Source organism: Paralichthys olivaceus, chromosome 16 (genome assembly GCF_024713975.1).
Source record: "Paralichthys olivaceus isolate ysfri-2021 chromosome 16, ASM2471397v2, whole genome shotgun sequence".
In the NCBI taxonomy this organism is placed as follows: Eukaryota; Metazoa; Chordata; class Actinopteri; order Pleuronectiformes; family Paralichthyidae; genus Paralichthys; species Paralichthys olivaceus.
Window position 1 is genome coordinate 16,619,555 of NC_091108.1, and position 24,428 is coordinate 16,643,982.

Here is a 24,428-nt window from a genome sequence, read left to right on the forward strand (position 1 = left end):
CACTGGGCAGGACCCAGACCAGATGATGTTTGAAGAGCCATTTTTTTACAGTTTGAATTAGTTTTATAAGTTATGAGTTATTTGATGGTATATAAACGAGGTGAAACATCACGATTTAAAGATAAGACTGACTCATGATTGTTCAAGCGTGTGAATCGACAGGACTTCGCTACCATCGCTCCATCCCCTGATTGCTACTGTGCAAACTCTGACTAATTGAAATTTGTTTGTATCCAGGGTATTTTGGATTCATTTCTGGGAAATGGGAGGAAGTGGGCACGTGTCATCCATCCATCCATCATCTATACAGCTTATCCCTTGTCGTTCCCTGGGGGGCTGACATTGGGTGAGAGGCGGGGTGCACCCGACTGACTGACTGACTGACTGACTGACTACATCTGCAGAAAAAAACAAGTGTTGTCTCTCCTCAGTGGAGTGATCCTTCATCTGACACACAGACGATCTTTGTGTCGTACAAAGACAGTATGGCACTGACGCAGCCTGAACACACACACACACCCGGGCTGTTTGTGTGTGTGTGTGCGTGTGTGCGTGCGTGCGTGCGTGCGTGTGTGAGTGTGTGTGTCAGTGTGAGTGTGTGGGTGGACGGGGCTGGTGACAGTGAACCATTCAACAAACTTTGATCCACTCCCCGCTTCACTCATGCCTCGGCCGCCAGGAGCCTTCACGTGGTCGGACATGTCGGAGCGAGTGAGCGTGTAGCTGGAGACGCACCGGAGGGACAGCAAGTGACAGACTGGATCTCTGAGGCTGAGTCTCTGAGGCTGGATCTCTGAGGCTGAGTCTCTGAGGCTGACAGGTAAGACACAGTACCTTCACTCACACACAGAGGCAAACACTGCGGGCTTCAGTTCATCAGTGTGCAGCTGCTGTCATGTCTCCAGTGTATCCTGAGGCTGTGGATGAAGGAACCTGCAGAGGAGAGCTGTCACTGTCTCTGTCGTGAAACCCTGAAGTGACACAACCTCAGGTTCTGATGGTTCGAGCTGCACACCCTGAGCTGGACTGTGTGTAGCACTGGTGTGTAGCTGCAGGTGTGTAGCACTGGTGTGTAGCTGCAGGTGTGTAGCACTGGTGTGTAGCTGCAGGTGTGTAGCACTGGTGTGTAGCTGCAGGTGGAAAAACACCTGAAGGGTCTCAGTGGAACGTTTTCCTGGAGACATGTTGACTGGTGTGTATAATGGATGATGGTGGTTGGTCAGCTGCTGTGGTTTCAGGTGGTGTACTTGATCACTCCAGCAGGGGCGGATCAGGGGGGGGGGGGCGGGGGCACTGGCCCCAGCTGAAATGTGATTGGCCCCTAATGTGCCCCTGTCATTTTTTATAGTCTATTTTTTTAACAAACTAGCCAGTGGGGTCTCCTCGATATGCCACTCCCTCCAGCATCCTGAGAAAAAATGCTAATTAAACATGTAAAACATAATTTAATTAGATAATACATTACTCCTACAATGCTCCCGATGCCTTTTAGCATCAATAGAAATTGTATTTGGTTAATTTATGTCTAAATACATATAGTTCCTGGTTATAGATCAGTTTTGTGGGAATCTGTTTAGTAGTTTTTGTGACTAACAAACAAACTCACATGAACCTCTTCTCCTAATAATGATCATAATATAATTGATATCAATATAACAAAAGTCTAATATGTATAATATGTATATAATGTATAGTGTAAGCACAGTGAGGAGTATAAAACCTAATTGATCGACCACAGATTTGTAAAATGTTTTGTTTTATATCAAGTGTTTGTCATCCTCTGCTCATACAGAAGACTTTAAAACTACAAACTTCACTCAGGGAAATAAACCAGTCTTAAAATAAATAACAATGTGACATGCATCATATTACTGATATCAACTGATCATCTTTGGCCATATTGCCATGCAGCCCTGGTAGCAAACATTGCCTGTAAAGCCATAATGCACGACTTGCCCCAGACATGGAGACAGATGGGGAAAAACTATGAATACATACACCACATGTATGTCTTATAGTTAGTGAGGGAGGATCCTCATCATGGGGAAGCCTGTTTTTCTGGGGACTTTTTGCAACTAATTGAATTAGTTTAATAAGATCCGCAAGCAGCAGAGCCACTTTGTATTTTAAATCAAAAAAACTTTTGCTTTGCCTTTTTTATACAACAAAATCTCATCTAAGAAATCAGATCTCCAAGGACAGAAAATATGTTTGACTAAATATGCAGATTAGCTTTTCCTGTTCCCACATGCTTCGTTTTTCTCTTTCATCCTATTTTTTTCTCTTTCTCTCTCACCCCCCCCCCCCTCTCTCTCTCTATATATATTTATTTATATATATATATGTATATTATGCTTAAATTTTCTTAATGGAAACACTATTTACCCTTTTCTCTTTCTAATTCTCATACATCAGACACACATTATCTGTCTTTGAGTAATGCTCATAGTTTTAGGCGTAGCATTATGTAAGCCATTTGCAGATACATTATATTTGATTGGTACAACTACCTGTTATGTTTCCAGTGTTGACTATAAAATCAAATTGACCCACTGTCAGTTTAAAGTCCAGGTCACTCTCGTACAGTAGACTGGTGATAAGTCAGGCAACACCACATGGGGTTAGGGTCTTTGTGATGGTTTGGTTGTTTGGTTGTGTTTGAAGCATTTCCATACCTGTGTCGAAAGATTACTTGAGTTGTGGTAAAAGTTGAAATTTGTAGAGAAACATAGTTGATTTCCATGTGACTGATTTGAGAACAAAGTCTTATTATTAGACCTCGACCTGTATGTAACTTTAGGGGCTGATATCGATATCAGGGAGGAAACATATCTGATACTGATATATTAGAAGATATATAAATTAAAAATACATTTGGCAATGATTCCTAAGATGTTCTATTCAAACCCTTATGACAAATACATCTAATTGAGGCTTCATATCTTGCAGTTTAACCATAAACTTATTTATAAATACTATAAATTAAAATGAAACACAAAAATAAAACGGTGTATTTGAATTAAGAGAATATTTTGTTATGTAAAATGTTAACACAAATGTAATTCATTTATTCATTGCGTAAAAGTTTTCTTAAAAAAACCACACCAGCAAGGCCGATATCAGCTGATGTTATAGGTCAACCCATGAATCGGTCAGGCTCTATCCATTATATTCTCTACATTATTCATTATCATGTGTTTCCAAAAGGTTGAAAACATTTGAGATATCTTCTCTTTTCACTTTTCACAGGCAGTAGATAAATGTTTCAGTAGTTCACTCTGTTACTTGCTTCCAGTGGTTAGTGGGCCTCGCTGGTCTATGGTGATAGTGGAAGTGCTCACATAAACAAACAGCTCGGTCTGTGGGATCATTTCACTCTTGAGAAACACCGAATCCTGGTTGGGAAACTGCACCATCTCTCTCCTTCCCGTAAAGAGATAATGTGGTAGTGTGTCTCATTGTCAGAGAGGGTTTATATATTGTCTACTCTTAATGTTTGCTTGAGTAAACTATTGAACCTTTGACTGTAGATGTAGATTTTGGTTTTGAAATTCTTTTAACAATCATCTTAATGCAGAATGATAACCTACAACAGGTTTCTGTGGAACTGATTCATACTGAGCGAAATTGCAATTATGGAAAAAGAGAGGGAGTATAAAAGAATGCACAAAGAAATATGTGTTTATCTTGCTCTTGTTTGCCTGTGTCAGACTGGTATGTCTACCGTGTCTACAGTGTAACCAAACATAGGGGTTTAAGGGTCCCTCTATTCAGCTGGTATTTATTGAGTAAATTTTGCCACAAAGGGAATATTTATGATTTAATTTGAGTGCAGACTATTTCAAGATTCTGTCCACTTGATACTATTGGAGGAGATTTAATTTACAGTTTTGTCCTGGAATAGGACAGGGACCAAACTGAAAGTTTGCCTCATGTGCCCCGTATCCTTCAGATGACCCAGATAAGATGTTGGTAGATGTATTTGTTTGAGGCAGACATGAAGCAAAATGTTTTGGAAAGAGGATAAACTTGTTCAGCATCTTTTTTGCCACAGACTTTCTGCTAATGTTTTACCACAGCAGTGGAAATGAGGGAGTTGTAACTAATCGATACAATTATCACTCATGGTGCTTCTTCAGTCTGATATATTGTATAAAAAGAGTCTTTGAAGATGAAAGGAACCAGATATATGTTGGCATTAAACAATTGTATGATTACAGGTGGACGTGTAAAATGGATTTGAGAGGAAACTGTTTATCCATACTGGCTCGATGCCCAGCGAGCAGTTAGCTCGACGGGTATTGTGCCAAATATGAGAAGTGCCAACTCTCTAACAGGATGTTACAGCTTGAAGTGTTGCACCTTCTTCCTGAATGATTGAAACATCCCTCATAACAGTTGATGAATCAGAGCAGATCAGGCTGTAGTTCATTCTGCAAGTCTAAATCAGTGATAAATAACGACAGCTAGGGATGTCGGTGCCAGAAAGACGTTCAATGCTGCCTCCATCTCAACTGTTCATCGTGTGAATAACAATATGAAGACCTGAAGCCCTTATGATTCTCTTACCGTTTTTCCAATGTTATTGCTCTTAACTTTATAATTTGTGTAGATGAATGAAGCTGTTCATTTTTTTGTTCTATTTTTACTATCATTGAATCCCCATGAAAAGATGAAAACCGACAACGAAGTAATCCTGTTTGTTCAACAGAGCCTAATCCTCTGTGCCAAAATGACTAAAAACACATAAATGAGCCACATCTTAGCAGTGAATTATTTGAAATTTTATAGTTTTTTCTAACAAAGAGAGAGAAAAAAAGAAAGGAAAAAACGGGGGGGCAGTTTATACAAGAGCTTATACAAGGTTTGAAAAAATAAAAAGCAAATGTTCAATGTAGTTTAATAAAATGTAGTCTGAGATACATTGTCCTGGGGATGCAAGGACTCATTAGAGCGTGAATTAATCCACTCTTTCCTGTTTGAGTAATGTTTAATAAAAAGTACAGTGCCCAGCTGTTTTCAAAAAATGACTAATCCTTTAAAAAAAAATGAACTATACACTTTGTGAGCCATTTTAGAAAAAATACAACTTGCCAGAGAATGGGAAATAAAGTCAGAAAGAATTGAAAACAAACACAATTTAAGTATTTTCATGAGATTATCTTTATTAGTAAGAGAGAGAACCCCAGACTGATTTTGTGTATAACCCTGTAATTTATCTATAACACTTGTATTGTCCGACAGCTTTTCAATGACCAACGTTGTTTCCACACATCAGTCTACATGTGTGGGTTGCAGGTATGACATCAATCCAGGAAGTATTAAAACAATGAAATAATAAACATTGTGTGCAATATCCTCTTTCTCTCTGCTGTATTACTCAAACCTAATGTTTGTGTGCGACGCAGCAGGGGGAGAAGTGGATTTCCTGTCTCCTTTGTTGGAGAAGATTGGGTTTCACTCACCTCTCCTCTTCATATTGTCTTCTCTACTGTAGAGAAAGTGTAGCTGTCCTCTGCTGTATCACATGTCCCACTGAAAGCAGCTTTCCTTTGTCCCCTGCTGAGAATACAGACGTCCTGACCTGTCACTTCCTCCCTCATTTCAACAATAGCATGATTATTGGATATCATTCAGTGTCCATATAAACCGCATTAAAACTAGATTAGTTTTGGTCCTGAGTCTTCTATTCTATCTATCTATCTATATATCCATTTTTATTCTATGGTTAAGCTTTATAGTTACAAGTACCTAATATGTTTCTGTTATATTTTTGCCATATACACACTGTTCCTCTGTAAGTAGTCCCACATAGATAGGGCAGCATGAATGAAAGGCTTTTCTGTGGACAGTGCAGAAAAAAAGGCCGCTGAAGACTCATCCTGAGCGCGTCAAACTGCAAACCACATCAAAATCGGAAAAAAACTAAAATAATCCACAAGTTTGTCCGTCTGCTTTTCCGTCTCTGTATATGGAACGCATGTCTCACAAACCATTCATCGTATGGACTTCATGGCATGTGTATTGTAAACTGCTCAGGGAAGTGCAGTACCGATTCTGCAATTTGGATATGTTCAGTAATAATACAAATTGAATGAACAGACGTCAGTGCTCTGTAACAGTCAGTGGTGAGCGGGGCGATGTGCCTTCAGTCTGAGTTGAACATCTCTTCTTCAGTGTCCTCGGATAAACGACAGCAGTGGTCGGCAACTGGGTCAAAGTCACTGCCAGATGATTTTGAACATTTATTTCACCATATCAGGCTGTGATGGTGGCTGATGTCCATCATGGTGACAACATTTGTAGAATCACTTCCTGTTTGGCAATGTTTTCGAAGGAAAGGTCAATGTTGGTTTTTGTCAAAAAAATTGAAATTGGGTGTGAAGATTGTGGCGATTGTTTAACAGACCTCTGAAATAGCCGACCTGCAATATATGAAAATAAATAACAGCAGTTAAGTAAATTATTCAAATTTGTATACAAACCACACGTGAAAAGTAATGAAGTAAATTCAGTTTCATGTTATGAAAAAAACTGACTGTAAAATCTATCTGCAGATATACCAGGTAGGACATTTTCCAACTTCACTCTGCAACATAGACTGTTGATAAAACACTATGCACACAACGTCCAGCACACACAATAAAAAGTGACATTATATTGCAGAACTGTTGAGGAGGACTCACTGATGACAAGGAATAATTGTGAAGTAGCTCCAGATCATCCACACAGAACAAGAGACCAGCCCAGGTTTACAATGGGCCCTGCACTAGCTGTAATAAAGAGATAGCGAACAGTGCTCTCTTGTTGACATTGCTGATCAGCTGGCCTCACTTCAGCATGAGAGCTGATCTTGAAGGGTTTGAAGTGGCCTCTGAGCTCCGCTGCGTGTGCAACAGTTTATTTTTGGCCTTTCGTACACTCTCTAGGGACAGGGTGGTGTTTGTTTGTCTTAAAGTGCCAGGGTGGGGGCTGCAGCCATGAACTGCCCTCCCCTCCCCGTCCTGCCCACTGGTGGAGTGTTGCATAACAAACTGTAAAATCCACTGGGGTCGTGTGATGTCGCCCTCATGACGGTTGTCAGTAGAAAAAGATGATGCTTACTGTTTTTACCCTCTGAGTGGTGCATGTCGATAAATGAATAATGGATTTTTTGTCACTTAAAAGCTGTCACTGTTGAGTGGGTGTATTTGTTTACAGCTCATCAGTTTGTACATGATCAGTGTGTTACTGCAGCGTGGTCATGTCACACTGTTCAGATACATCTATTTTCTCCCAGACAAAGGAGTCGTTTGTGGAGCGTGTGCAGGGTGGAAGAATAGCTCGGGTTTTCTCCGTGTTGTGAACTTCTCCTCTGACACTGTAGGCTCCAGTCAGCTACTTTACTAGGTGGTGGGTGGACTGTGTCCCTGTGTGTCTGTGTGAATCACATTGATTCATTCATACTGCCCTCTCCTGCACAGCTAGGGCCCCTCAGGCATTCCTACCCCAGCCCCCAGACCTGGCTTGGAAAAATGTCAAGTCAATTCACATCTAACATCCGGTGGCAGCTTCATGTGGGTTCTAGATGCAGCAGGTTCAAGTCAATCAGAGTTTCAAGTTCTTTTCAGCTACGTTTTCTATCAGATATTTATGAATTAATCCAAAATATCAAAATCATCCGACCACAATTGTTGAAGTGTTGCAGTTGTTTTTATCATGGGAGAGTTACTCATCTCTGTGGTGAACTCAGGTGTTGGCAGCGCTGTGTTAGGTCATGTGTCTGTGAGTGGGTGGAAGGCGGTTGGTGGTGAAGCAGAACATCCCCGCAGTAGATATTAAGTTTCAATTGCTTTGAAATAAGAAGGAAGTTGAACAAAGATGATGCGTGCATGAGGATTTTTTTGCAAACTTTTTTTAAACTAAAAAAGGGGCCACTTAAAGGGTAAAAACCCCTAAGATTTCGAGAACAAAGTCATAATATTACAAGAAAAAGTTGTAAATTTACAAAAATAAAGTCATAAATTTGTCAGAGTCGTTATCTTAGGCTTTGTGCAATTTTAGAGAGGGGTACCAGAAGATCCATCTGTCACTTACGTTAAAATAAGGAACTTGGAGCATCTTGTTAAGTTGTACTTAAGTTTCACAAATAACTAATAATACTTTTGTTGCATCATCACCATATTATCACAAATATCAGAACCACACAGAAATGGAGAAGGTTGCCTCCTTTGTACAGGAGGAAATGTTTGGTAGTGGTCGACTGTGAAGTTTTCATTCAAAGGGCTTTCTTCAAGAGCCATTAGTGCTGCCCACACAACACAGTAGACATATCAATTTTCCAGGATATTTTTACAAACCCTTTAATGTTTAATGATTGGAATTCAAGGGTTTTTGGATCTTCTTTTGTGGTGGTAGCAGCTAAATTTCAAACATTTCTTTGTTTCAGGGATCTCCTGCAGCATACACCTGGGTTTGTGTTGACCAATGGATGGAGATGAAACCATGTAAGTGTGTGCTGATCCTGCAGTGCCATGGACTCTGGGTCTCATCTGCTCGTGGTTGGCTTTCTGTCATCAACCTGAGAGCAGCATCTACAGTGTCGGAGCAGAGGCTGGACTCAGACCAGGAGAGAGAAACAGGTTTCTATGGCTCAAATATTACAAGACAATTATGCTTATGTGTATTGTATATGTGTTTGTGGATGTGCGTGTACATGCTCATACATTCAGTGTTCCAGACAACAGCACAGTGAGTTCACAGCAGCTGGGTGTGACTGTGTGCTGTGCAGGTTTTTGTTAAACTTCGTCAGCCCACTCTTTAAACACTCACACAAGTTTGGTTGTGTATCTGAAATATTATCTGCCATACCGTCTGTTTGCTATCCTGTCTTGGTGTCTCTCTCACTGTGTGTGTGTGTGTGTGTGTGTCTGTGTGTGTGTGTGTGTGTGTGTGTGTGTGTGTGTGTGTGTGTGTGTGTGTGTGTGTGTGTGTGTGTGTGTGTGTGTGTGTGTGATTGTTTTATAGCCCTGTGAGGACATGAACCTGAATACACAAACCATAGAGGCTTGTGTTGTAGATTATGTGCTGCTCTTTGAGGCTTGATTATTTAGTGTTTGGTTAAAGGTTGGGTTTAAGCATTTATTTGTGATGGTTAACATAAGGTGCTAAGGTGTGTGGGTGTGTGTGTAAATGAGAGAGCTATGCAGACATGAGATCATGCCAAACATTGACTGTGCTTTCCTCGGAGCAGGAAGGGCCTCAGACCAGCTCACAGTGTGTCTGAATGGAGACTATTCACCTTTTGAAGTGCGGAGGAGCAAACACTGGGGATGATGTCATGTTGGTTTTTCATGCATGTGTGCAAGACAGAATGGCAGAAAATCATGGAAAGTAAAAAACCACAGTAGGTCGATGCTGATCAACAGCCTGTTTGTGAATCCAAAAGGGACGTGTTGTGATTTATTTATTTCCTATTCGAGGGGAACAGTCAAACTTTTTTTTTTGTGTGGGGTAGAGGAGGAGGAAGTGAGTGTCACAGTTGAGCTTAAAGAGAAACCTCTGCAGACACAAACAGGATGCTGGCCAGCCATACACTCCCTAACAGGTGTCTGCAGATAATGTGGTCTGTGTCTGAGAGCTGAGAAAGCGAGAGGAACAGTTTGAGTGAGTGTATACAGTATGTGTGCCTGTGAATGTAGGAACCGTGCCAGCACGCCTTTGTGTGACTGGGCGCACTCATCAACAGTTTATATATGCTTTTGTTTTGTGAGACACCATGTGAATGAACAAGTGTTGCTACCGGGCAGGTTGTTTACTTATCAGCGACAGACCATCAGCGTTTAGCTCAGTAAATGGATCTATAATTGGAGCAGGAGGAGTGTTAAAGATGTTTATCTCTCAGTGCATTTAAGATCAGGTCAAAATAGACTCAACTCAAAACAAAGGTCTGATTGAGACATTTAATGTGATGAAAAGTCTATTCACTCAAGAGGTACATATAGTTCCTGAAGTGCATAGAGCAAAAAAAAAACGAGGCATGTTTATAGAATTAAAAAAAACCAGGGGGTCATGACAAAAAGCCTGTTTCTTCTGGTGTATTCTAATGTCACTGTCCTGTCTTCTACCTTTTCTTCTTGATTTGTGAATTATTTAAAAGTAACATTTTAAAAGGTTTAAGATAACAGAAACATTTGATTGCATGCTGCACCGCAACATGTGCACCACAGTCAATCACACGCAAACAAACATAAAAAATAGAACACTGAAGATTCCAGGTAGAGACGTTAATATTTTGAAATAAAGATTAAACAGCTTAGTTAAACATTTTCACAGGCTGTTTTGACCTCATGGTAGAAGTATAATTCACGCTCCAAGCATGATTGAGTTACTTGTTCCACAGAGTTTAGATAAACAGTGATGTTTGTGAGAACACAGGTGGACTAGAGAAAGTACGAGGATGGAGCAGAGGGGACTAGAAGGGAGTTGGGAAGCAGAGAGGAAGCTCCTAGAATAGCAGCGGTGAGCAGTGACTGTGCTTTTTGTGGAGAGCGTCTCCAAATGCTTGGAGGGCCTTGGGGGGGGGGGCAGACTGACAGAGGAGAACGAGGAGGAAAGGGAGCCTCTGGGAGCTTGTGTGTGTGTGAGTGTGAGAGGGGACAGTGTTATTTTAACCCTGAACTTGCATCCGGCTCTCACACCATAACCCCCACCCCATTGCTCCTGCTTACTCCTCCATCAGTTGTCACACACCTCACTGTCTTTTTCTCTCCTTTCACTTTAAGCTGCTGATTTATTTATTTTTTACTCCTTTTTTGGGTTCTGTACTTTCACCCATGTATTGCATTACCACCACCTCCCTCAGACTGTCGCTCCTGGGTGTATTGTATGCTGGCTGGTTTGTTAACGCATTAGGTCTCCAGATTCACTGACCCTGTAATAGATCACCTTGTCCCACTTGTAGCTAACGACCACAGACTAGAGCTCCCAATTTGTTTGTTATTGCATATTGACCACTATGTACCTGTGATCAGTCTTATAAACACGGTCTACTCTAAACTTTGTGTCTCACCATGTGGTTTCAAAACATCAAAACACGTAATGATCTATACTGTCAGTGGTGGAGCGAGGATTTTTCTAAATTAGGAGCTTTAAATGGGACAGGATTAATAAAGAGCGGTCAATAATATGTCAAACATCCATATTTATGTAATTCCTAGTTTACTGTCAGCTCTCTAGCTTTGAGCAAAGCCACACACCATTGAATATCCATATGACTATTGAAAATATGTTGATACTGAAAAAATACATATTTTAATTTGTTCCTCGATCAAGCACATTGTTTACTTCAAAAGCTTTGAAGATAAACTCTTAACAAATTGTCATATTTATTTTACACTGAGACAATATATAATGACATAAACCATAGAGAATAAATGTTAAATTGCTTCAATATATAAACCATGTAATATAAATCATATGCAACATTTCTGATGAAATGATGAGAAGTTAATGTCATCTCTTCATATCATCATGTTGCCCAACCCTATGTTATTGTAAATAAAGCAACCATTAACTCAGCAAGTTGATCTAAGCTGTATTGTTTACTTGAGCAACTTTTACTCTCAGTTAAATTGAATTACATTTTCTTTGGGATGGTGTAGCAAGCTCATGCTTCTTGCCTCAGTTAGTTTTGTTATTATAGCCAACACACACACACACACACACACACACACACACACACACACACACACACACACACACACACAGACACACACACCACACACACACACACACACACACACACACACACACACACACACACACACACACACACACACACACACACACACACACAGAGGGCCACAATGTGTTGTTTTCCGTCTTATCTCAGTCACACTCCTGGGTAGAGAGGACCGGAAGAGCAGCTTACATATTAACACTTGACACCCGCAGGGTGCCAGTGTATACTGCAGAGCCCATGTTACCACGCACACAAATACACACATACTTGCCCGCCCACACATACTGTGTCCTAGTTAAAGCAGATAAAGTGACCAGAATAAGGAGCATACAATTCTAAAAAAGTCTTTATGATCTTAAGTGAAGACTTACATGTTTTAAATTGATATTTTACAATGGCAGGTTGATTTTGTTTTTATGCTCTAGTTTGATGAGAGAGTATGTAATTGGTATTTGTATTACAATTGGTGTAATGTTTTTAAGCATCTCTGTTTTGCAAGGGGGGGTGTTGGTAGAAATCATTAAGCCGGCACAGAACAATGATCTCATGCACAACATTATCAGTCCTGGGGAGGAGCTTTGTTTTTTTTCAAAAAATAGAAGAGATCCTGTGCCTGGAAACTTCAGACAGGAAATTGGTGACATCTCACCTGGCATCACATGAAGCTGTGGCCTTCAGTCATGTTGTGGCATGCTGTTAAGTTACAATGGTTTCTACTCCATCAACTCCGGCTGCTGATCTCAAACACAGTGTTGTGTGTAGCTTGCTTCCGGTGTATGTTTATCTTGTGGTCTGCTGTTTGACACATCGTTCACTTGCTATGACAACATGAGAAATTTTTTTTTTTTGCTCTTGTTGTTAAAGCAGCACAATTAAGTTTTAAATTCATGATAAATAATCCTGTCTGTCTCCTTAAACAGGAACACTTTTAAATTAATTTTCTTCTCATTACTTCAGGCTGCCCTCATGTGGTCAGATGGAGTAATGATAATGGCAGTCAGTCAATCATCATGTATAAATTCATTTAAAACTGTGGCTGTAAACTTATGAGCTTTTTAGTGAAATGCAATAGTTTTTTCTCTTGCTCTGTTAAAATAGTTTAATGTTTGCAAGGTGTTTGACATGTTTGTCTGTTTTGATGCTGTTTGAAGTTACTGAACAAATCCTCTGTATTTATATAAAGCTTTTCTAGTATGAACGACCACCCAGAGCTCTGTACAGTTCAGTTTTGCCATTCACCCATTCACACACACACATTCATACTGTGCATCTGTGTGTAGCAATTTGTCTGTCACTCACTCAGCAAAGTTGGCACAGTTGTCAGAGGCAATTTGAGCTTCAGTATCTTGCCCAAGGACACTTTAGCACACAGAATGGGGGTGACTGGGTTCGAACTGCCAACCTTCTAGTAAGTGGACAGCCCGCTCTACCTCCTCCTGAGCTACAGCTGCCCCAATTAGTGCTGGTTGACAGCATGGCTAGAATAGTTATCCAGTTATTGGTAAAAGTATTTAAATGTTTGCAAATTAATTAATCAAATGGAAAAATGAATCAGTTACTGTCTGAAGTCAGAATTCTATTAAGTGATCACACAAACGTTTCATTTATCACAACATAATTCCACTGAAACATTAATATTGCATTATTATGAACATGGCTATAGATAGCAATGCAGTTTGAATGGAAGGTACACTGATTCCAGTACAGGGTTGGCATGTGAGCTGAAGGTGAGAATGAGTTAGTATGTTCAGTGTCAGTTCAATGTCAACACACACACGCACGCACGCACACACACGCACAGATGCACACACACACAGATTGATGAAAAGCTGTTGGCATGGTGTATGACCATGCGTCCAGATGGCAGTAACCCAGAGAGCTTGAGCTCCTGATGATTTGCATACCTTATCACCTGTGACCTTGGCACAAACGCACACACAGATTAAGTGAGACAGTGGGACCCTCATCCCGTCCTCCTGTCCCCTAATCCTGTTCGGGTCTGGCCTGGTTTTGCCCCCACAGGCTTTAGATCACCCTCTTAAATCTCACCTGTTTAGCCTGCAGGGACGAGGGAAAGCCAACACTCAATCACGTGCCCATGCAGCTCTTCCTAGAAAGACAGCATGAGAGCAGAGGACTGTTAAGCATGGAGGTATATCTATCTCTCATTCTGTCACATCCTCTCAAAGCTCACACTTTTCTTATTTTATTTATCACACAACTTTGTCCACAGTGGATTTATTGAACATGTCTGTCCCCCTCTGATTGAAGAGAAGTGGAAATCTTTCCAGGAAAGAGGTGATGAGAGAGGATTAGCCGAGGATAATATTCCTTCTGACGTAGGAAATATTGCGTGTTCAACAGTGAATGGAAATCAGTGGGAGGTTTGACTCTTTGCCAAACTCTGATTGATCCTGACTGAGCGTGCTGGACCACATTCAACAAATCCCTTTTCATTTAGTTTAGAGTTTTAACTTCAAGCTGTTGTGTTGTTGATGAAAAGGTGACCACTGGAAACTATAGTCAGAATAACATACACACACTGCATATTCCTGAGCATTCGTGTGTTATTCAGAAGGTCCCATTTCTTTATTCCTGAGTTGTTGTTCTGACTTCAATATGTTTATGTTTTGACACATCTTTCTGATATTTGCACGATAGCGAAGAGCAAAGAAAAAGGATCAGGTGTGACGCACAGGCATCCAAATCTTTGATTCACCTTAAAAACATTTGTACTGGCTAAAAAGTGGTTTTAGGTGTTGTGAGAGACGGTTTGCAAAGTGCAACATTTAACGACTTTATATTAAAAGCTAGTATTTTAGAGCTGACTCTAAAAATGGTTATAAGTGCTTATGTCAGCAACTCGTCCACCAAGGTTTTCGCAGACTTTCTGTGTTCCGACTTGAGGGAGTGTTTGCGTCAATTTTCTTAGCTGAGAATTCTGATAATCCAGACACCATGTGAATACACAAAAACTTCACATGTAGCATGGTCACGTTTCTTTATGCAGTTAATTCCACTTGAATACAAAGATAAATGGACAATGTCATTTATGTAAAAAGCACAGATCTTTATGTGCGCAGTTAAAATCTACTTTTATATTGTTTTATACAGTTCTTATAAGGCTTATACATGCTTTGTTTTTTTTGTTGCTTGGCCCATACCCCACCCTTCCACCAACTTTAAAAACATAGTTATAGTACTTTTTTTCTTGTAATCCTGCTAACAGACAAAAAAATTACTGCACTACTACTGTACCATTTCTCCACGGTCCACACCCTGACCACAGCTACATCAGCTTCCTCACCGGCCGGCTACGTATATGTCAACACTTTCTCAGGAGCACTGACTCAGCTCAGCGGTTGAGCTCATTGGTCAATCTGAACTCTTTTCATATAGTACGAGTGTTGAATCATGTGGTGTTTTTCAGCTTCAGATGAAGTCATCACTTAAGTCAACATCATTTGATCTCTGACCAGAAACTGTGAGTAGGTGTTGCTGCCGTGGCCTTTCAGGAAAAATATTTTTTTTAGTGTCACACGCCCAAATTGTTGTACAGAGGATTCATTTGCTGTCTTAGGAAAAACACATTTTTTAACCATAGCAAGTTTCATATAAAACATATCAAACTGTAAGAATCTGTTGTAATTACAATTGCACGTTTTACTTTACTTATGAAATCTTTGTTAAAACAAAAGAGTTTGTGTTCAAAGTGTGTGTACATGGTGGTTTCTGGTTTGGCACTTGATTTGTTACGACAGGGTTATAGAGGGGGATGAGGTTGTGAAGTAAATGTGTCTGCAGCTTGATGTGGTTTTAAAAGAGTCCAGTTGTCCAAGAATTCATCAGTTTTTGAAAAGTTATGAACACATGGATGTGAATAAGATGTGACTTTCTTGGTTAATTAATGGATGGTTAATTGGGAAACTAGAGACATTTTGACATTGGTTAAAAACAGCTTAAAGGTACAGTGTGTAGAATTTTGTGATATCTACTGTTGATGCATGTTGCAGCTGATTACCCCCTCTACCCTCCCCTTCCAAACATGAAGAAAAAAACCAGTGGTAGCTTCAGTTTTCATAAAAACTCAATAGTTATTTAGTTTGTCCAGTCTGGACTAATGTAAAAAACATGGCAAAAATTAATTAATTAAAACTACAAGAAAACTACAATTCATACATTTTTAGATGAAACGAACTAGTGAAAACATCATGAGGATTATTCTACATTACATTTCTGCCAATAGTTCCCTTTCACCTAAATCTTACACACTAGACCTTTAAATATTTTTTTTGAAAAGTTTTTTTGAAGGTTCCCTCTTGTAAGTTCCCTATACTGTGCTGAACTGCAGTTTTAAGTAGCTGGATTTCACGTGTGCAGTATATTAGATACGCACATGGGAACTTCATTTGGAAACCAGTATGTTCTGTGTAAATCACATTTTCTATTCTAATAATAAGATTTTTAGTTCCTGGGATTGTGTCAAGCAGTATAGATAATAAATGGATGGAAATTTTCATTAATGATAATTACTAACATTAGTATTTTAGTTGATCACATTAATTTGGCCTCTAGTACAACAAATTGCCCCTCTGGGATAATAAATTCAATCAATCAATCAGTAATCTGAGCATTTTTGCCTTTAGACTGTCAGAATCTTCTTGTTAATACAGATATCACATATAGGATCACTTCAATATGATAAAGTTCCAAAGAAAACGTAATAATTTCCACAGAGCCAACCTTTTGCTGCACTGTCTAGTTACTACCCTGATTATATTTCCACCAGATGAACCCCACATCGGTCGCAGACATCAGGGATTTTTGTCCCACTCCTGTTCAAAAGCTTAGTGCTGCCCCCAGAGTCTACCCACCAACAGTCGTAAAGAGACGGCACAGACCCAGGAGTCGGTGCTTTCAGTCTTCAAGGACTCTGATCGGTCTCTTAGAGGGAGGGTCAGAACAGCCTGTGGTGTTTGGGCTGGGAACATATGCCGTTTACACCCACAGCCTGTCTGCTCTGCTTCTTTATGCTCTCCATCATGGGGAAGAAGAAGGCGTTTACATGTTTTAACAGACTCGGCTTTACCTTCCCCCTGACATAAGATGGCTGACAAAGCCCCTGGGGTCAAAGGTCACAGTCAAGTATTTAGATATTAAAGGGATTTTTCCAGGTTTCTGGAAGAGAATTTGTCAAATGTTTTCCAAATCATCACCAACTCTGGAAAAGTTTTTTTTAGGAGATTTAAACAAAAATACAATAAGTTACAAAGTGCTTCATAAAAACTACAAATGTTGAGTCTGATGAAATACAATTTAGTGACACATTATTGTATAAAGGAGAAATAAATTGAAAGCAACCTAAGAAACGGCTCATAGCATGTAGTTTTATTGTTTTATATAGAATCTTTGAACATTCTTCATGTAATCCAACCTGTGTATGTACTGAAAATACGAATATGGAAATCTTATGTTGCTTCAAAATGCTTATTTTTTTCCAGCATGATGATGAATATCAAAATGATGAACACATCAGCACATAAATCAGAATTTCTGGTTTAATTTCAATCTTCAGTCCTGAAGAAAACCACTGGATGTGCGTTTGCACTGTACAACATGCAGGGTAAATGTAAAAATACTTCCCATCAGGTGAGATATATGGCACAAACAAGAGTTAGTTTGTTATGTAGGTTTACAAAGTCTTGTAATCTCACTGAGGAACATGTCAACACACTTCCTTTGACTCAGTTAATGAAATAATTGTCACATGGTCAGTTTGATGATATTCTCCTTTAGTGTAATGCCATCTGTAACTGAGCGTGTAAACTTGATCAGGGGATGAGCAGCAGTGATCCCACATGACACCACAGCTCAGCCACTGCTTACATTGGCCAACACATCACATTATGTCCCCTTCTGTAAATGTTTGGTTAAGTGTCCAAAGCAGCTTTGTGTCACGTCTCATCTCAAACTGAACTCGCTCACAGAGGCATCTAATAACAGGACAGTGTTATCTTTTTCATATGGGTTGCTCTTTAATATGAACAGGATTCTCAGCTGCATTGCCTCTGTATGTGTATCAAACAAAGTCATCTGTCATAGAGTGGGATGACAGTTCTCATTGAAAGAGCGGATGTTAATAAGCATGTTACTGACAGTTCAGTGTGATGTGTCCCTGTTTCATTCATTATATCATTTACAAAGAGATGCAAACAATGGATCATCCACAAATAGCACAGGGAGGCAGACACTGCTAGGATAGAGAGAGATGATGACAGTGATATTGACTGGCTGTCCATTCAGTTCCCACTGTACGAGCCAAATCTCACAGTTTATGTGTCCACACTGTACGGTCAGTTTGAGTGACACACCCAGACTGCATTGGCTCCTCCAGACCAGTTCAAAAGTTTTTCTTTAAGATGAAGAAGCTGAAATTTGTTGGCTAACAATGCTAAGAAGAAACAAACATACTGCTTCGATGATTGTGTACTGAGACATCCAAAAATAATGAACCCGTCAGCATATAGCTGATGGCTTGGTAGATGTTGTCATTTTGGTTTGGTTATTTTGCAGAAAGTAGGCAAACTATGTTTGAGGCTATTCTATTTTAAATTGTATAGCTACGCTCTGATCACTTTACTGTAAGAACCCTTCAATCTCCTTTTTTCTTGCTCCACAATTGGTTCCAGCCATAAACTACAGTTCCTACTTCTGTGTTTTGCCATTTCACGCAGACACAGTAAAGGAAAAGGTGCTGATTTCAGGGGAATTGACTCATGAGTCTGCTTCAACTGTGCAAGAGGCTGTCGACAGCTGACCAAAATTTCTAACATGCCATACATTAATTAGACCCCTTACCCCCTGTACACCGCAGAACAAACGATGCACGATAAAACGGACTCTAAAATGAGTCATTTTAGAGTCAGCACAATAACAAACCCCAGACACAAAGTCCCCTCAAAAGTATACATCCAAAGGCATGCAGGGAAAAGAGCGGTAGAAGGGCTCATGCATGTGAGTCTCTGTGTTATGTATAGTGTCTGGGCACAAACAGTTTGTTTCATTTTTGTAGGACTATTTGTTTGTCATGTGGGAGCCAGATGTGTGCGCATATTTGCGTTTTTTGAGATGCGACATTGCGTGCCGCTCACATGTGTGAGAGCCGGGTCTCCAGAGGAGCAGAGTCAACAACAGTGCAGAGGAATGAGAGCAAAAAAAAAAAGAATGTTGCTCAGCGGGCAGCGAATAACTGGCCTGAGGACATCAGCAGGACTTGATTAGACTCAGAGAGAGGGAGAGAAGAGGGGTGGTGGAGAACAGAGGAGAATCTCAAGAAACAGAAGAAAGAAAGTGTTAAGGATAGAAAAGAGGGTAGAATAAGGAGTGAGTCAGAAGGATGGAAAAGAGGTGCATTAGTCAACATAAAACCATTATTTTATACTGCTGTCATTTAGATGTGTCAAAGCCCTGGCATCAGTGCTCTGAATGCAATGGTGCTGTAATTGCACAACAGCTTGGGAAAGACCAGGAGAGAGACACACACACACACACACACACACACACACACACACACACACACACACACTCACACTCACACACTCACGCACACATTATTCTTTTATTCTGTTTTCCCCTCCATCCAGATGTCCTCCCAGCAAGGATCCAGATGGCCTGGATACCCTCCCTATAGTGGAGAGGTGCTTTTGACACACTCACACTTTCACACACACAGACACAAAGCAGCATGGCCGTGTTTTTCTCCCTCTCAGAGGGAAGATTAACTCTCCTCATTAGGGCTCCCCTGCCTCTGGCCCTCGTCTCTCCTCCCCCTTCCTCCCCCTTCCTCCCTTGTCGGCCTGCATCGCCGTCATTGGCTGCTTCTATCAGGACCGCTGCTGACTGGAGCGCCGTCACTACAGGACACAGGAGAGCAGGGAGGAGGTGGGATTGGTTGATGTTGCCACGGTGATAGAGGAGGCGATCATTCACCGAATCACTGAGCTGGGGCTGAAATGGAAATAAAATGAGTGGAGGGCTGCAGAGAGCGGGTTAGAGGGTGAAGGACTGAAAAGTGGAGAGGAGGGGGGAAAAACAATAACAACAACAGCGAGGGATTAGGCATCGACTGAGCAACCAGGAAGTCCATTTAGGACAAAGCAGCGTTAAAAATCCTCTCAGACTGTAGACGTGATCGTCATCGCTGCCCTGCCTGTTGGACCGGACAGCTGCTCAAGATCTGTGGGAGAAAAAATGGAAGCACACAAAGGAAGGATGAAATAACTCCTGGACAATCTCTCCTCTTTGCTGCTCTGATATTGCACTCCTGACGTGAAGTGAGAGGAGGTGAGCCGGTTGGAGTGATGCCTGGGCCACTGAAATAGAAACGAGAGAGAGAGGGGCATCGCTAGATATGAGGAGCATGCGTCAGCACTAAGGCGAGAGAGAGACAACAGAGATGAGCGAGGTGTAGAGTGAGGTATAGAGAAAGAGAGATTGAGGGTAGAGGTCATTATCGTGGCATTAGATGGGGCGACTGAAATCGAACCTGACAGATTTGTCACCTTCAAGCGCCACACCTTGTCTGCATCATCCCAACGCTCCATCCTGACTGCAGCAGCACTAAGGACCCACGAGGGATTTCCTCGCCTCATGGGACAATAACGATCAATAAATTATTTTTTGAATGATCCATTGTGTACCTTTGGAAGCTGTCTCTGAAGATTGAAACCATGTGAAAGGGACACACACTACTTCCTCATCTTCTTCTACATCTTTCAACAGAGGAGGAAGAATCCAGCACACATCAATGCAAAAATAAGGATTATGTTCTTGCTGCACGAAGAATCATTGTTTGCAGGGAGTCATCTGTAAAATCTGATCACCTGGTCAGTCAGTGAACACAACCCTGTTCTGACTGTGTGAAATTGAGGAATTCATTGTCCGGCCATTTTCTTCATATGCTGACTCAGCCTAAATGAGGACGACAATGAAGGTGGGCGTATCGGGAGGTGTCCAGCATCTGAAATAACGTAACCCTGCACTGTGAATGACATGCAGATCACTGTTCTTGTCATCCTAATGACAGTGTGGACCTCGAGGCAGGCTGACTGACCGACTGGCTGAGTAAGTGCGTGAGCTGCTCCCAGAGTGAAGCTGTGGCTATCTGAGCACTTTGAGGACACGTAGCCCCGGGGAAATACCAGCCGGGTGGTGGAGCCCCATGATGGGGGAGACGGCGGAATACCAGAGGCTGCAGGACACCTCAGAGCCTGACTACCAACGCGTGCCCAGCGATGATGACGAGGTAGACTTCTGCAGTTCTCTTGATTACACTGTAGTATTCCTGTCACACTGCATGAGACAAACATGGCTGACAGATAAAGAGTGAGCAGACAATTCAGCAGGTGTTAGTAATTCTATTGTGGTTGTCTCCCGGTGATTATGGTTCTCACATAAGTTGATCTTTAACATGGATAATAGTATGCATATTTGTTGTGCTTGCAGATGTGAATTTGGATGTGCAACATGTGTGTGTGTGTTCCATAGACTGTATATAAAGATGTGTGTGTTCCTGTGTGTTCCTGTCATTACCCACATAGAAAGAAACATTTGGTTAATTTTCCCAGGTAGCTGTTTTCTGGTGATGTGACTTTTACTGTGCAGTCAGTGGCACAGTGTGTGTATTTACTGTGGTGAGATTGTTTAGCATGTAACTAAGAATCATGCAGGGATGTCCTGTATTATTTTCAGGAAATGTATTTATATAAATTTGGCTGAAATAAGTATTTTATGTTTCATTTAAATAACGAAAAAGTAATATTGGCTAAATTCCATTTAGCTGCTTCATGCTTCATTGTGGGAAGCACTGTCATCTTACAGCAAAAGGGTTCCTGGTTCGAATCCCAGTTCGGCTGGTGTCTTTGTTTGTGGAGTTTGCACGCTCTGTGTCTTCGGTTTTCTCTGGGTACTCCAGCTTCCTCCCACAGTCCAAAGACATGCAGATTCAGGGTTAAATTAATATGATACTCTAAATTGTCCATAGGTCTGAATGTAAGAATGAGCCTCTGTATGTTGGCCCTGTGATATGATGCCTGCCTGTCCAAGGTTAACCCTGCCTCTCGCCCACCGTCAGCTGTTTCCCGCTCCCCCTGCGACCCTCAAAGGATAAGAAATATAAAGATAGAAGGATGGATGTTCGCGTCCTTGTGCTGTGCAAGCTGACTTACTGTCACACACCCATGGCTTATTGAAACACATGAAAATCTGAGAGCTATAATGCACTGCAAGTCAGATCCCTCGGTAAAAAATACCTCCTGGTTTGTCTCATTTGACTCATTCATCTGTCACACAGAACTAACACTTTGACACTTGTATGTCAACACCACCACAAATCCAGTGACACCCTACCCAGCCCTTCTCACCCACACAAGGCTGGTCCCAGTGTGTGCCGTGTTATTAAATACAAAATTATGAGGTGACTGATGAAGTGCTGCCCAATAGAAACAGTGGCAACGAATGACATTTCATTCCCTCCCACCTCTGACAGGCCGAGCTCTTATGTTGGTTTGGGTGAGGCCATTGTTACAAGGATGATTTTGCCTCTTTAAATCTTTATTTAGTTGCATAGTGTAGAAAGGCAGACAGGAAATGTGGCAAAGAAACAGAATGATATATACCAACATTTAAACCATAAACTTCAGTACACACTGTACTATTAGGGTGTGTCTTATGCCATTTTGCGTAACTTTGTCATTATTCCATAAAGAAGTGTCCACAATAATGCAAAATAAAGTTAGACTGATAAATAAGACAAACCAATATTTTATCTGATATCAATGTTCTGCAGATATATCGGTATCAGTGTGCAAGTCTTCCAAAGGTATCTTCAATTTTAAGTAGCTTTGGTCACAAAGTTTCCGTACTTGTGTGTGAGTATGTTAAGTCACAGTCTGTAGCCATTTTAAAGAACAATAATATGTCAAGTGTTTCTTAAATGTGCATTAATTGTATATGATTTTTAAAATTTTGGAGGGAAAATGTATTTGATTTGACCCGTCCTCCTCCGACCCAGTGTGCACTGCCATAGCCTCCAGTCCTGCGTGACCGTGCGCGGGTTAACCCGGTATAAAAAAATCCAATCGTTGGATGAATGTGTTGATCTGTGCACCAGTTTTAATGTCATGAATGTGGACTGTGTGCTGTTTAGAGTCTGTGTGCTAGTTCAGTGGAGTTAAGCCGATGGATGCTGCAGCTGTCCTGGTTACTGAATCTGAGTCTCTTTCTACAGCTGCAGCCTTGTGCTGAACACAGCAGTTTTCTCATCTACACACACGACCCACACACTGCATACGTCCACTTCATGTCCATCAGAGAGGAAGACGTGTGAACGGACCAAGGAAATCAAATAGAGAGAAGTCAGTTTTATTCTTGTGAAAAACTGCCTAAAATACCTTATAAATTATGAGAGCAAACTTACCTTTGCTCTGTTTTTCACTATAGAGCATGAGGGGATTAGTGAGCAAGCCTTGCTCCTGTTGTTCAACGCCTAGTACAGAAGTATTACTGAGCATCTGCTATATATTTATTTTCAAACGGAAGATATGGTGAGAATAATTACTCTCCGTTATCTTATTGTGGCACATGTTGTCCTAGATTTTTGGTCCACATGCTGTCGAATGTGTGCGGGAGGTCAATCGTGACATTTGACCGACATTTTTCACTAACGCCCTCCTTTCCCCTCTTTAACCAGCTTTAGGGGATCAGGGGCTTAGGTTGGCTGGGTTTCCAGGGTGCAGACGACACTAGCAAGTGTTGGTGGGGGTTGTTTTGGTTCCCTGGCATTATGCATATTAAGTCAAGGCACCAAAACAACCTGTGTTGACAAAAGGCGACACACATGCTCAGCTCTGGCCTGGAGGCAGCCTGTTTGTAACCAGTGCCCCATTCATTCTCACAGTCAGTTCTCCTTCGTGTGGACGCCCACCGTCACATAACGCCTCTCCTCTCCTTACTCTGTGAGTGATGAGGTGCTGCATGATGGAGGGATTTAGGAAAACATGAACACCAGACTCTGGCAGAGGGTTATTATCTGTGAGATCACAAATGACGCAGCTCTGTCTGTCTGTGCATGCAGGCCTCCGTCAGAGGCAGCGTGTGTGCGTGTGTGTATAGATGTTTTGCTTGCAGAGTTGTAATAGGGATTAATCATGCTTGTTCTATTACTTCACTCTGCTTTTCCAGTTTTTGGCATCCAACACCAAACCACAGATAAATGTTTTCCCACAAAATGGTTGCAAGTTATTTTAGAAATACTCTGAACGTGTGTTTACCCACATCCACTAAGCTATCTTAAATCCCAACATCGTACGTCAGTATGAATCCAGCCGAAGTGAGTGCATGCCTCTGCGTGCCTGCGTCTGTGCACAGTGAGCATCGTGTTACAGAATCACGCTTCATTCATGTGAGTGTGTTACAGTACTCAGACTTAATGCAGACCTCACAAGGAGCTTTGTTCTTCATAATCTCATTAGCTGGCTAGCTACTAATATGATGTCAATTCATGATAATACAGCTAGTGAGTCACAACAGTGTGTGTGTAGTGTGTAGAAGCAGCGTACAGTAGCTCCCTCACTGTGAGTGTGAGGGTCCTTGAAAATCTGGAACAAGAGCCACAGTGAAATACAAGAGTTTTATTTACAATGATTTC

General features: G+C 41.1%; 1 protein-coding gene and 1 long non-coding RNA gene across 16 annotated transcripts in view; one reads left to right on the plus strand and one right to left on the minus strand.

Annotated features, from left to right (window-relative positions):
- Positions 1 to 468: 468 nt before the first annotated feature.
- Positions 469 to 24,428, plus strand: part of tnk2b (tyrosine kinase, non-receptor, 2b) — a 54,772-nt gene continuing 30,812 nt past the window's right edge. For 4 of the 15 annotated variants that reach the window (XM_069511928.1, XM_069511938.1, XM_069511934.1 and 1 more), the window contains exons 1-3: positions 475 to 820; positions 8,429 to 8,621; positions 19,366 to 21,026. In XM_069511928.1, the coding sequence (XP_069368029.1) occupies positions 20,943 to 21,026 (84 nt within the window). In that variant the 5' untranslated portion in view covers positions 475 to 820; positions 8,429 to 8,621; positions 19,366 to 20,942. Of the gene's footprint in view, positions 821 to 8,428; positions 8,622 to 19,365; positions 21,027 to 24,428 lie in introns of those variants that run through there. The other 11 variants (XM_069511935.1, XM_069511943.1, XM_069511944.1 and 8 more) reach the window with 8 other exon arrangements.
- Positions 5,146 to 6,927, minus strand: LOC138405181 (uncharacterized). Its single transcript, XR_011238865.1, has 2 exons — positions 6,687 to 6,927; positions 5,146 to 6,425 (listed from the first exon to the last, which is right to left on the minus strand). It is a non-coding gene; the product is annotated as an uncharacterized lncRNA (long non-coding RNA).